General features: G+C 37.9%; 1 protein-coding gene across 1 annotated transcript in view; it reads left to right on the forward strand.

Annotated features, from left to right (window-relative positions):
* Positions 1–14,714, forward strand: part of LOC140480574 (ATP-binding cassette sub-family A member 13-like) — a 282,456-nt gene that overhangs the window by 109,247 nt on the left and 158,495 nt on the right. Inside the window, exons 16-17 of the mRNA XM_072575601.1 lie at positions 68–182; positions 7,814–13,876. Coding sequence (XP_072431702.1) covers positions 68–182; positions 7,814–13,876 — 6,178 coding nt within the window. The remainder of the gene's footprint in view (positions 1–67; positions 183–7,813; positions 13,877–14,714) is intronic.

Genomic DNA, 14,714 nt, shown 5'->3' on the forward strand with positions numbered 1-14,714 from the left:
GAAACCTTTTTGTATGTGACTATTTTTTCCTTTTCTAAAAAAATGCCTATTCTGTTGTTCTTCACAGGCAGTTATTCAGAATCGAATTGTATCACAGGGAAGATCAATTGGAGAGATCTACTTAATAAGACTCTGATATTCAAACAGAATGTTGGCAGTAATTCTGGTACATTTTGGAAACGGTAAGCTATTCTGGCATGAACAATGCTACATGTAACTGTAGCTACATAGCTAGAATAATCAGCGTTATTGAGTGTGAGAGGAAAATGAGGACAGGAGCAGGCCATTTAGCCCTGTGAGCCTGTTCTACCATACATTTAGACCATTGTTGATCAGTAGCTTAATGTTCTTTACCTGCCTTGGTTGTTCGTTACTTCATGCACATGTTTGAACAAAAAAACAATAAAGCTTAGCCTCAACAATTTTTTCTGAGGGAGACATCTTCAAATTCTCACTATTATTTGTGTGAATAGGTACTACCTATCACCCCAAAATAGCCTCACTCTAAACTTATGCAAGCTTGCTTTAGGTTTCTCAAGTACAGGAGGAAGTCTCTCACATTTTTAATTTCTTTAATTATGTTAAATACTTCAATAATAATCATCTAATTATAATCCCAGTTAATGTTAAATCCCAGACTGATTCCTGATTTGATATATCATATTTTAATTCATCTTGACTTTGACAAACTGGTCTCTCGCTGAAACATAAGCAGGCAATGTTGTTGATTTTGCTTAAACAATAGAACAGAAGTTCAGTAACAAAAGAAACTATTGTGGACCAGGCCAGACCTCTCAAAATTTTTTGAAAGGGTAGCCCAGACCCTAATTTTGCTGGTTGTTTTAAGCAGGTGTAACATGGATATTCCAGGAGAGAATCAGCTGGTCAAAGCACGTGGTTTAAAACAAAACAGAATTTATTAACAAGATTAGTGAATGAAACACAAACAGAAAACAGAATACCAGATACGTAACCTGTCCGAAAACTGAACAGCTCATCTCAACTTAATGATGCTGTTCCAGATACTGGCAATGATCCCCATAAACACCTCTTGGCACAAAATCAAACACAGGTTCTTACACAATAGAAGTCAGAGAGAGAGAGAGAGAGAGGACCAGCCTGCACTTGCTTCTTTGGATCCAGCAGCCTTTTTCCATACTACTGCTAAAAGAAGACACCATGGTTGCAGAAATACACATTTATTATCAACTTCAGGAACACCTATGTTTCTCAGTAACCTAGAGTCCAAAAACCCAATAAATACTATTAAATTTATATGTAAATCACACAGTTTAGATCATTATTTATACTTCAGGGAAGATTACACAGCTGTTATAGACTTTCCACGTAACTGAGTCATTTAAACCAACATGTCATTACATCTGAGTAGAATTACTGAGAGATCTATAGGGCCTGTCTTGATGACATTTACTATTGATGTGTCTTGTCGAGTGTCCGAGCGTAGTCCATTATCTATATTTACCATGTATTAATTCTGGGTGTTAGGAACATATTTTCATGCATTATAGATTCTGTGACTGTTTTAACTTGTAGAGTTTATTATTGTTTATTCAAACCTTGAAATCCCACTAAAAATCACACAACACCAGGTTTTGATCCAACAGGTTTATTTGCAAGCACTAGCTTTCAGAATGCTGCTCCGTCATCAGCTGGTTGTCCTGATGAAGAAGCAGTACTCCAAAAGCTAGTGCTTCCGAATAAACCTGTTGGACTATAACCTGGTGCTGTGTGATTTTTAACTTTATGCACTCCTGTCCAACACCGGCATTTCCAAATCTTGGAATTTTGTGGCTTCATACTCTTAGTAAGACCCTGGATCTTACACTTCATCTACCTTAACAGTAAAAGGAGAAGTTATTGATACCGACACAGATTGTAACAAAGTTAGTGATGTGGTCCATGATCTTAGCATAGTGAATCTAAATTCACTCCTAATATTTCATTTCTGAGGTGGAATCTTGGAATCAAGTGCTTCAGATGGGAGCGGAAATTTGTAGGTATGACAGAGGTCTCGGCTGCCAACTGTGGAACCAGTAAGGCGTGATGTCACAGTCTTTCAAGTAGGCCCACAATACTTTGGTCACTCAGATATTTAGCAGACTGTGTCAGACCTTCCATGAGGATGGAGGAACCTGGGGTTGTCAGCTCTCCCATTCAGGAAGAACTGGTGATCAGTTAGAGGCTGGCAGTTCTTTTACGCTCGGAAATGCCTCTGGAGAGGTATGGCTGCTGGTAGTACACAATTACCTAAAGCCTTGGATGAAGGAGGAATGCAGGAAACCTAGTTGAATTTTGGCATGAAAGGGATTGCAGAGTGATTTATGGGAAAGGGTTTAACAGACAAGGTTGACATCCATGTCCTCTCATCCTACTTCCAGATACAACTTCTTTGTTTAGACATTTGAACAAGAGAGGCCTGTGGAAACCCGCAAACAAATATTTGCTGATTATTCTCCCTGCATGACAAACCCCACCAGGCACAAGGTTTACATCCATAACAGCGGAATGAGGAAATTAATGTCTACTTATGGAATGCAGTTAGCAGTCAGGCCAACCAGCCTCCCCATACCAGACTTAATCATTCGTCACTCTTCCATTCAATTGAATGTGGCTTAAACACCAAGTATATCTTGGGAGGGAGCAAGATTCCACCCATGGTCTAATTTTATGCTGTTTCTCACCAGAAAATCAGTTGGTGACTGACAGAGCTGGAGTCAATCTTCACACACTTTCATAATTGTTTACAGAACTACAAATTGCAAACATACAAATCCCCAACAATTACAGTTTGGTCTGAGTATATTTATAGACATGAATTATAAGTTAAAAGTCCATCATCTACATATAATTAAACAGTTAATATACAATTAACATATATGTATTGTGGCAAGGTTTAAAATATATATACTTTTTGATAGTTGTTTGTGCGACAATCTCAAGTGTAAATCTTTAATTTTTGGGGCAGCTTTTTTGTTTTCACAAGTTCCTTTCTCATTCTCATTGTTTATTAGGTGATGCACTCACAAAGTAATATTATCTTCTGCATTTGTATTCGTCTTGTTTTGGCTTTTCCTCAGGAAAAATCACTCAAATGGCAAATGAACATAGTATTACATTTTTCATCTTCAAATTTATAAATATGATTTTTTTTTGTTAATTTATCCCCATAATCTGTTTCCAAAATGGAATCACTAGAGATCCTGATCTAATGCAGCTTTATTCAAAACTTGTTTATGAAGAATTAGGACAAAGGTTTCCTATTAACTTATGAAAGTGAGTTCAGATTGGAATTAACTGGAAGTATTTTCTTAGGTTAAATATCAAATAAAAGTGATTTGTTTGGCCTCATACAGCCACATACACACTGTAAATGCCTCTCTTCCCTCAACTATACACTTACATGGTACCCTTCCAACTCTTTTCTGCAGTTCAAAAATAATCTATATTGGTGAATGAAAACACTTAGGCAAAGCTTTTCTTATTCCACACATCAAAGCAATTCACAAGAATACCAATTTAAGGGGGAAACCAAAAAATGGACTGGATGTGAAGAGAATACTGATTGATTGGCAAAGAAATTGCCATGGAGAATGCACTGTTGGATGATGAATCACAGTCATTAATTTTGTTCAGTTGAAACAGCCACAGCACATGTACATGTTTTTTTCTGTCTGTAAAATCAGAACAGGACCCTGTATATTTGGAGAGGTAACTTCCAGTATACACAAGTGTGCCATTCTGGGATCCTGACTGATAACCATAGATTGGTTATCAGTATATTGATTATAATGAAGTCAGCCAGGTGAATAGGGCAGCATGGTGGTTCAGTGGTTAGCACTGCTGCCTCACAGCACCAGGATCCTGGGTTTGATTCATGCCTGTGTCGAGTTTGCACAATCTCCCCGTGTCTGTGTGGGTTTTCTTCGGTGCTCCGGTTTCCTCCCACAATCCAAAGATGTGCAGGTCAGGTGAATTGGCCATGATAAATTGCCCACTATGTCAGGTGTGTTCGTCAGGGGTAAATATACGGTAGGGGAATGGGTTTGGGTAGGTTTCTCTTTGGAGGGGCATTGTGGACTTGTTGGGCCGAAGGACCTGTTTCCACACTGTAGAGAATCTAATCTACTCATTTATCCCCACTCTTTGCTTCCTGTCAGTCAACCAATCCTCTATCCATGTTAATACTCTACCCCTCACACTGTGCATTCTTATCTTATGCAGCAGCCTCAGCTGCGGTGCCTTGTCAAAGGCTTTTTGGAAATCTAGGTATACCACATCCACCGGATCCCCGTTGTCCACCTTGCTTGAAATATCTTCATAGAATTCCAAAAGATTTGTGAAGCATGACCTGCCCTTCATGAACTCAGGCTGCGGCTGTACGATGGGACAATGCCCTGCTATTTCTTCCTTGATAATAGACTCTAGCATCTTCCCTACTACAGAGGTTAAGCTCACTGGTCTGTAATTCCCCAGCTTTTGTCTACTTCCCTTTTTAAGCAGTGGTTTCACATTTGCTATTTTCTAATCTGCTGGAACTGCCCCAGAGTCCAGCGAAGTTTGGAAAATTGCTGCCAGTCCACCTGCGATTTTTCCCACCATCTCGTTTAGTACATTGGGATGCATTCCATCAGGGCCAGGAGACTTATCTATCCTTAGCTCCATTAGTTTATCCAACACTAGCTCTTCCATAATAATAATTGTTTACAGGTCCTCACCTACCTTTGTCTATTTGTCACTTACTGGCATGTGATTAGTTTCCTCCACTGTGAAGACCGATGCAAAGTACCTGTTCAGCCATTTCATCAATCCCATAACTAACTGCCCCTTCTTACCCTCTAAAGGGCCAACATTTACTTTAGCCACCCTTCTTCATGTTATATATTTATAGAAATGTTTGCTATCTGCCTTTATATTCTGTGCTAGTTTTTTCTCATACTCTATCTTACTTTTCTTTATAGCTCTTTTTGTGGCTTTCTGTTGACCTTTAAAGTTTTCCCAATCTTCTAGATTCCTCCTGTTTTTGGCCACTTTGTCTGCCTTCTCTTTCACTTTGATAGCCTGCCTTATTTCCTTAGACACCCATGGCAGATTACCCCTCCTCTTCCAGTCCTTCCTTCCCACTGGAATATACTTTTGCAGAGCACTTTGAAAAATTTATTTGAAGGTCTTCCACTGCTCATCAACTGTCACACCATAAAGTCGCTGTTTCCCGTCTACTTTAGCCAGGTGCTCCCTCATTCTATCATCATCAAGCACAGGACCTTGGTGTTGGATTTTATCTTCACACTATCCAGCTGTATTTTAAATTCAACCGTACTGTGATCGCTCATTCCAGGAGGATCCCTGACTATGAGGTCATTAATTATTCCTGTCTCATTACATAGGACTAGATTGAGGATAGCTTGCTCCCTTGTCAGTTCCATTACAGACTGTTCAAGAAAACCATCATGGATACACTCAAGAACTCCTCCTCAAGGCTACCCTGACTGAGCTGGTTCAACCAATCCACATGCAGATTAAAATCCCCCCCGAGAACAGCCGTACCACTTTTGCAGGCATTAGTTATTTCCTTATTTATTGCCCACCCCAATGTAATTTTTTTTTGACCTATAGACTATTCCTATCAGTGACTTTTTCTTCTTGGAATTCCTAATTTCCACCCAAATGGACTTGACCTCATGGTCCATAGAACCTATATCATCTCTCAGCACCACCCTGATGACGTCCTTGAATTTCAGAACTACACCACCTCCCTTGCATTTCTGTCTGTCCTTCCAAATAGTCTGGTAGCCCTGAATATTTAATTTGCAGTCCTGACCATTCTGCAACCATGTTTCCATGATGGCTACCAAATCATATTTGTTCATGATGATTTGTGCTGTTAATTCATTAACCTTGTTACAAATGCTATGAGCATACTGGTAAAGTGCCTTTATGCTTCACAACGTCTCTAATATCTCCAGTGTTATTCTTCATTTTTGCTTCTTTCATAGTCTGCTTGAACTTAAACCTTCCTGCATACATGCTAGCCTGCTGCTTACCTTTTCATTTATCACCATACTCCCTGTTGCCTTCCCTTTCCCTTCCCTTGACTCACAAGTTTAAAGTCCTAGTGACCACCCTATTTGTCCTTTTTTGCTCGAACACTGGTTCCAGATCGGTTCAGGTGGAGACCGTCCCATCAGTACAGATCCCTCCAGTTCCAAAACTGATGCCAATGTCCCATGAAATGGAACCCCTCTTTCCCAGTTTCCTAATGGAACCAGTCCCTTAGCCACATGTTTACTTCCCTAACTTTCTTGTCCTGAGCCAATTGGCACGTGACTTGGACAGTAATCCAGAGATTATGACCCTTGAGTACCTGTACTTCAATTTCCTTCCTAATTCTTCATAATCCCTAATCCCCTTGCCTATGTAGTTAGTCCCAATGTGGACAACAACAACTGGATCCTCCCCCTCCCGTTCCAATAGCCTTTCAAGCCAGTCAGAGATGTACTGCACCCGACAGGCAACACACCATGCGGGACTCCTGGTCCGGCTCACTAAGGATACTATCTGTCCCCCTAATTATGGAATCCCCTATAACGACTACTTGTCTTTTTGTTCCCCACCACCCCTTGAATGGCCTTCTGCACCATGATGCCATAGTCAGTTGGCTCATCCTCCCATAACCTTTTTCTTCATCCACAGAGGGAGTAAGAATCTCATACCTGTTGGATAAGGTCAAAAGCTGAAGCTTTTCTACTCCTGAACTCAGGATCCCCTTACCTGCCTCACTTGCAGTCACACCCTGTTGTCCTTGATCACTGACTGAATTTGAATTACTTAATCTACCAGATGTGACTGCCTCCTGAAACAAAGCGTCCAAGTAACTCTCTCCCTTCCGGATGTGCTGCAGTGTTTGAAGCTCAGATTCCAGGTCATCAACTTGCTGCCGATGTGGTCACTACCGTTCACAATGGGATCAGCCAGCTCCCACATTATACAGCTATCAAGTGTTCAGCTATTAAGTGTTAATCTACATCCTCACAGCAGAGCAAATTGTTATGATCTAGAATGCACCATTACAACAGTTAATAGGCATCTGGATGGGTATATGAATGGGAAGAGTTTAAAAAGGATATGGGCCAAATGCTAGCAAATGGGACTAGATTAATTTAGGATACCTGGTCAGCATGGACGAGTTGGACCGAAGGGTCTGTTTCCACACTGTACATCTCTATGACTCTATGACAATGCCTGAGTAAATAGTCATAGCAAATTCAGGTTGAAAAATTTCAAAATGTACTTGCAGCACTGCCAGCAAACTTGGCACAGCTTTTTCAAAGAGATGGCACATACACAATAAACCATTTGGCATAAGTCTCTAGTGTATGGTTTTATAATTCTGCAATGGAAAATAGTTTTTTGGGTAGAACATCACAGGCTGCTGTGTTCTTAGAACTTTGTTCCAGCAACAGCTGCTGGGCAGTAGGATGCAAGGAATTTTAACTGCCATCATCTTTAATACTAATGCTTAAGAATGTATATTCCTCCTTTTTCTGTCAGTGAGAGCAGAACCCAATGACTCAAATAGAAATGGCTATATCCTTTTATAATGATAAATTTAGTTATCAAAGGATTTAATGATTAAATTAGTCCTTTGGTTTGTAGACCAAAAACATGAACTCAATGGCCTCCTGATAATTTCAAAAGAAGCTGTTCAATTCACTTTAAATAATTGTTCTTTTTATTAATAGTTATAGTAAATCTCATTTGTCCAGATTTTATTTATTGTATTTTTCTCTTTTAGGTTTCAGAGTTCACTACTGAAGCTTTTGAACTTGAATAACATCATTAAGCTAAGTGCCAGTGATATGCAGATTATAAGCCAGAGTTTTGGAAATTTTAGTGATGCGAATTTGTTTGGGACTTCCCAAGGAATACAGATTGTAGCAAAGGTCATTTTAGAAAATGTACCTTTATGGATGAAAAAGTATGTCAACGCAACAAATGAAACACCATTGATATTTCCTGCATTACTTCAAGTTACTCAAATAAGTAGTGCCAATTCATTTATTTCCACACTAAAGTTTTTCACGAATGAGTGGTCAAAAGGACAGTCACCACAGTTTAGGGAAGCACTGAACATTTTGGTTAGTGTGTTAGAAAAAGAATTACCAAATCTACTGATCACTGACCACTTTAAAAGTACAACTGACAAGTTTAATGCCACATGGTTCAGATTGCAAAGGTTTCTTAATCATCGAATTTCTAAAAATCTAACACACAGTCTAAATTCTTTCTGGAATTTGACATCTACAATATGGATAAGATCAACCAAAGGCAACATAGATTATCTTGATATGACTAAAATATTTCTGCATTATTTGAATAATCTTGGTTTACTGTCTCAAGAACAACTTTCATCAGTGCTGGATGCCATCAATGGCTTAAAAAATGCTTCATTAATTGATCCTTCTGCTCAATCTTTATCTCAGCTGCCATTGATCAAGCTGTTGCAAATGATTAATACAGAAAATAAAACAGAGCTTTTGGAGACAGCTTTTAATATACTTCATGCAATCTCACAATTATCAAATGTGACTGAGGTCTCATCGTTGGTAACTGCTGTCAATAATATTTCTGAAGACATTTCCAGTTTTTTTGAACGATATAGCTCCAATGACATTAGTGAGGCCTTTAGTGCAATTTCAAAATTTGTGTCTGTTTTCCACAACATGTCAAAGGATGACTTAGCTGAAAATTTATTGAATCTCTATCTCTACATACAATCACAAATACAAGCAGGGGGAAATGTTACAGGATCAGAACTGCAACAGATAAATGAGACAATTGTAAGACTCGCAGAAACTTTCAATGATAATACAAACAATGTTAGCTGTTTGTTGTTACAAGCATTGCAGTCTTCATCCATCCCTATTTCTGATATTTGGTTGAGTAAATATTGTTCCACACATGATACTGGAAGGAAGATCCGTTCAGTAGAGGCTGTTTCTAATTCACAATCCAGTCAGAATCCATACAGGACCTTGGTGGAACAAATTATAAACAATCTAATGGATAGAAATCAAGAAATAACATCCTCACTGTCATGCATAGCAGATTTGTTTCTGTCATGGACTGAAATTGTAAATGAGATAGCAGTACAGCTGGATTTGGATATTCAAGTAGTAAACTTCTTTTATGATGGCTTGAAAGAAGTGTCGCAGGAACTGAATAAAACGTCAGTATGTACCAAACATTTGATCATGGATAACAGGACAGCTGCATTGAAAGTCTTCCTGCAGAACATTACTGCAAGAAATGGCTTTAATCTTCAGAATTTGTACCAATTAAGCACTGATCGCATTATCATCTTACATCATATAGTGAATACATTTCTTATTCCAATTGATAACAAAACGCTTCAACAGCTTGCCACAATTGTGGACAATGTCCTTAGTTTATTTCAGGATTCTAATCTTGATAATTTGAATGATTTCTCCAAAATCATAGATGCCCTTCGCCCTATGTGGTCATTGTATGACCCTCAACATGACAAAATGTATTCAATCCTACAAACACTTGCATATTTAAAACCCAATGCTGATCTAGAAAGTATTAAAGTGGTCGTCAAGGAAATTCTTTTATTCTACAATAACAGCTTCAACATGGACAATCTCGACCACTCTGTGCAATATATGAAAGAATTCTTGAATTTAGTGGCAACAGCTGAGAAAAACGGAGGTCAGTTTCCATACAAAGCCTTCGTGGTGTTAATTAAACAACTAATCCATTCAGAAAATCCAAGTACAGGGGAAAAGGAATGGGGAAAATTGCTGCAGTGGCTACTTGTACTGACACATACCAATCTTTCCGATCCATCGCTCTCATTTCTGATGCATGTAAGCAAAATTCCGATCTTTGGATTGAACATATCTGAAATAGACAAAGTTATGAGAATAACCGAGGAAACAATTTTCAAGGTTCGAAATCTGACAGAACAGTTCCATGGCACAAATGCATCTGTTGCTTATTACTATGAAGTTATTGAATTGTTGGAAATGATTTGTCCTGATTCCAGTTCTTACAAAAGCACAAGCATTCAAACTCTGAAGATGTCCATTGACTTAGCTTACAATATTGTTAATGATGAAAACATGTCATATGACCTAACAGAACAGTTAATGAAACACTTGGAAAACATGGCCAATGACCATGCAACAGCAGAAGAGCTGTTTGGCCATTTCAGTAATCTGGTCAGAGGAAATGTTAACTTAAGCCAGTGGTATTCTGTAGATTCTGCCAAACTCCTATCTCGGCAAATACAAACACTAACTGCTGTTCTAACTTCAGATCAGAACATTCAGAAATTTTCACTACTGCTTCACAAATTACTTCTTCAGATGAATCAAAGTGCTTTTATAAATTTGAGGCCAGAGAAAATTTCGAATGTGTTATTTGGCACCTTGGATATAATTCATCATTTTAATACGAGAACTGCATACAATTTGTCTGTGACTGAGGCCATGAGTGCTTTACTCAGTAAAACTGCAGTTTTTGGTTGCCTAAGTTCAAATAAATGTTCAGAACAGGACTTGAACATTCAGAACATCAGATTGAGTCGACTGTTTTCTCAAATAGCACATTTTGCAGAGAAATTAGATGAAATGGGTAAATCAAAATGTAAACCTCATCTAATAATTGAATCCAGTGAATCATTTTATCTGCTAATTGAATATATCAACAACAAAACATTCAACAACAACTCAATTGTAGAAGAACATGTAAATACATTTATAAATGGTTTGGAGGCATTTCCACTGTCAGAGATTAAATGTGCTGTAGATGTTATGAACATTTCTAGTGGTTTTCTGAAGACATTACAGCAGATTGAGAACAAGGGTGGAACCAGTTGCATTGACCAATTTTTACCGTTTGCACAATCGGCCTCTCGTCTTCTTCATGTTATTTCAGAAGCAATAAAAGTTCGCAATGACACAACAGCAGCTGCACAGGCCCTCATTTTACTGAAGAACGAAAGTTCAAATTTAGCAACAATTTTGAAAAGTCCCAATTACACTTCTGTCGTGAAAGTGCTCAACATGATTGATAATGTAACTGAGCATTTCAAACTGGAGACACATCCAGGTGGATACTTTCAACAGTTGCTGATGCACTTCGATTCATTTTCTAAGGTGCTTGAGCTGATTGAGATACCCCAGGAAACAACAGAAGAGCTCAAAGTTGTTGGTGAAGTATTAAGATTCTTCCATCCATTTCTAAACAAAAGCCACACCCAAGATTTGGAAACTGACTCTGTACTCAATGTTACATTCTTTGTTTTGCAACATTTAAACTCAATAACTGCAATTCATAATGAACTGCAATTGCTGAAAAGAGATCTTCAGATCTTGCTTAATGCCACAGTGCAGCATGGCTCAAGTAACAAACAAGCTGTGCACAGCCTTAATGAACTCATAACTTTTGTTGAAAATGTCACATTAACTTATAACTCAAGACATAGTAATGTCACCTTGGAGGATCCACTTCAGCTTGATGCAATAATTCAAACTGCACAACTTGTAAGAGAATATGTGATATTTTTGAATAAGGTATCATTACCATCTATGCCTGCCAGTGAAGGTGCTGAAATGTTCATTCAATTACTGCGTAACAGCCTAATGAGAATCAAATACATTGAACCAACTAAGTTGTTTGCTGTCCCTTGGACTTCTCTTTTCAATGATAAACTTATACACAGGATGTTTTCAGTGCTACTGGGTAATTTTGTTCAGCATTTCACAAATTTTCATCAAGATCAGATCAGCTTGACAGAAAATGTAACCTATGTAATTTACAATCTCACAACCACCTTGATATCAACCAGAGATGTATATTCCATAAATGCCCACTTGGAGCAAATGAACAGTGACCTTGCAAGGTTCTTTAAAGAACTGAATAGCACTGGGGATTCACATGTCATGTTAAATATGTTGACAAAAGTGACGAGCATTTTAAAACATGTGCCAAAATTTCAAAATATGACTGAGATTCTGCAAATCATCAGGGTAATTTTATCAGAGGCTGGAAATGAACATTTTCCACAAACTCTAATTCGAGATGGTATTACCTTAGTAAAGAGTCTTTCTACCATGAATGTGAGTCAAGCATTGAATGCACTTTACTTGTTTGGATTAGCTCATCAGACAATGGGATTAGAGTTCAGTCAAGGAAGTCAGACTGGAAATTACACTGAACTTAATGAGAAGGTTATCAGACTGATACAGGTGATTTCTAACATTGCTAATTCCTCACAGTTATCACAGTGTTTGCCCATAGCTATTTGCAAGCTGCTATCAGAAGAAGCAGCCGACGATGATGACGGTCTCTTTTTAAAAGCTTGTGACTTCAAGGCAAATCAAAGTCTTAGTACTGCTTTTAATCTGGCAGTTGATATTAAACATCTCTTTGCAGAAGTTGTCCAAGGGACAACAAAAGTGGAATGCTCAGGAAGTACTGTTTTCAAGAAAATCATTCAGCAAACGGGTTGTGTTCTTCAACACTACAAAGAGTTGAATGCATTTTTGCTCCAGATTGCCCAGATGTGTGGCATCAAGTCTCCAGTGCTAACAAAACTGCAAGAAATTTGGAATAACATTTCATATGTCAAAGTTTCCACCAAAGGGGACAACTTAAGTTGTCCCATTGTCCCAATAAGAGAAAACTCTGAGAGGCTGATTCACCTGATTCAGAATATGACTTTAACAAGCACTATTTCTGCTGAACAAGCCATTAATTTTCTCTCTGATGTAAGTGACACAATACTTTTGCTGAGTGGCAACAATTCAGAAACTGTACACAGCACTCTGAAAATTCTTGCTAATTACTTAAGGAATGCAACCAAAAATGCATTGTCACCTTCCGATTCAAAAAAACATATCTCCACACTTATCCCTGCTCTGCAGTCATTACTTTCAATGACCGGTTATCAAAATGAATCGCTGTATTCAGTGTTAGATGATTTATTGGATGTACTCAATCATAATGCCATTAATATTTTGTCAACAGATATTGACAAAATATTAAATGACATAACAAAGAATCCTAAAATTGAAGAGCTACTGCTAGCTGTAAAGAATGTGATCAGTTTGATGAGAAATATAACAGCAAATGGTTTCATTGAGCTTAATGCGTTGCAAATTTACAAAATATCGAATGATTTGGAGACAGTTCTGGAAATAATGCCGTATATATCCAACTTTACAGATAAAAACAATTACAAAATACTGAATGTCATCAGTTATTTGGTTAAAAATCATAACCTCCCAGAAATAGTTAACACAACACTCAACCAAATGGTAAAATCTGCCAGTCTCATGAGCAATATTTCACAGCTGCTAATGGAACAAATGGACTCAGCAGCATCTGTTCTGGAGGTTTATCAAAAGTTGCTCCCCCACATCACAGACATAATCTTTAATGAACATTTCAACCAAAGCTCAAAGGCATTTCACCTTATAAATGATTTGATTTTTGAAGTTTACTCACATTGGGATCATACACCTGAATTCAGACAAACATTGGTAAACAAGGTTATCCAGATCTTGAATGAGCTACTACCAGAAAACAATCAGGCAACTATAAATTTTGTGCATGTTATCAATAATGTGTTCTCGGAGTTCCAAGGATTTGACCCGAATGGAAATCTTAACTCAACTGAAATCATAAATATGACACTGAACTTGATGGACAGCCTTGAAGAGTTGTTTGATGCAATGCCAGTATCAAGTCCTGCTTGGAAGATTGCAGCTGATATTCCTAAATTTACGAAACTGCTTCTCGAGTTCAAAGAAACAGGCAATTATACAAGGTAAAAGAAGTTATATCTGTTGGTGAGGTACAATTGAAGTTCTCATTTAGTTTTTTTGGTATGATTTTCATTGATTAATTCAAATTGGAGGGGGATAGTAAAGCTTACAGTTGAAGTTCTGTGTTTCACTAACTGAAAATTAGCACTCTGTAACATATCATTTGGGAGTTGAACTTGATATGTTTCTTTAAAGTTTTATGTAAATGCATTTTTATAGTCATATTTTTAATAATTTCACTTCAGCTGTTGACTCAGACCCAAGTGATAGCGATCAGTCATCTAATTATAAAAGGCAAATGTTGTCTTCATAATTTTATTAACCAATAATTCCTCAATGCGCTGTTACATTCACTGACCATTTTCAGAAATCTTTACATGAACCTAGTTCAATAAAATTTCATGTCTGTCATGTCTGTTTCACTACAATGTCAGCTGTCTGAGCAAGCTTCCATTATGATAAAGTCCACCTGGAGGGTTGTAGATTGTGTTGTTACTAAGGGCAAAACAGACCTCTTTATTGATTGTTTGACCGAGTCCATGAAATTTGGTTGCAAAACATCCAAATATTTGGTGTTCCTAGAAGCCATTTTAGATTCAAAATGACCTTTTAATCAAGATGCACCAAATATCTCGTTGGATTGCAGTGCTGTGAATGTATGCCAGCAGTATGCAGATTATCAGATCATCCCATTAGTCAGTATGTAATGCTGATGCATCTCTAATATTGCCCACTTGAATGATTCGCTGGAAAAGTGCAGCAGGTCAGGCAGCATCCAAGGAGCAGGAGAGTCGATGTTTCGGGCATAAGTTCATGCCCGAAACGTTGATTCTCCTGCTC

The sequence above is a fragment of the Chiloscyllium punctatum genome, chromosome 8 (assembly GCF_047496795.1).
Source record: "Chiloscyllium punctatum isolate Juve2018m chromosome 8, sChiPun1.3, whole genome shotgun sequence".
Lineage (NCBI taxonomy): Eukaryota > Metazoa > Chordata > Chondrichthyes > Orectolobiformes > Hemiscylliidae > Chiloscyllium > Chiloscyllium punctatum.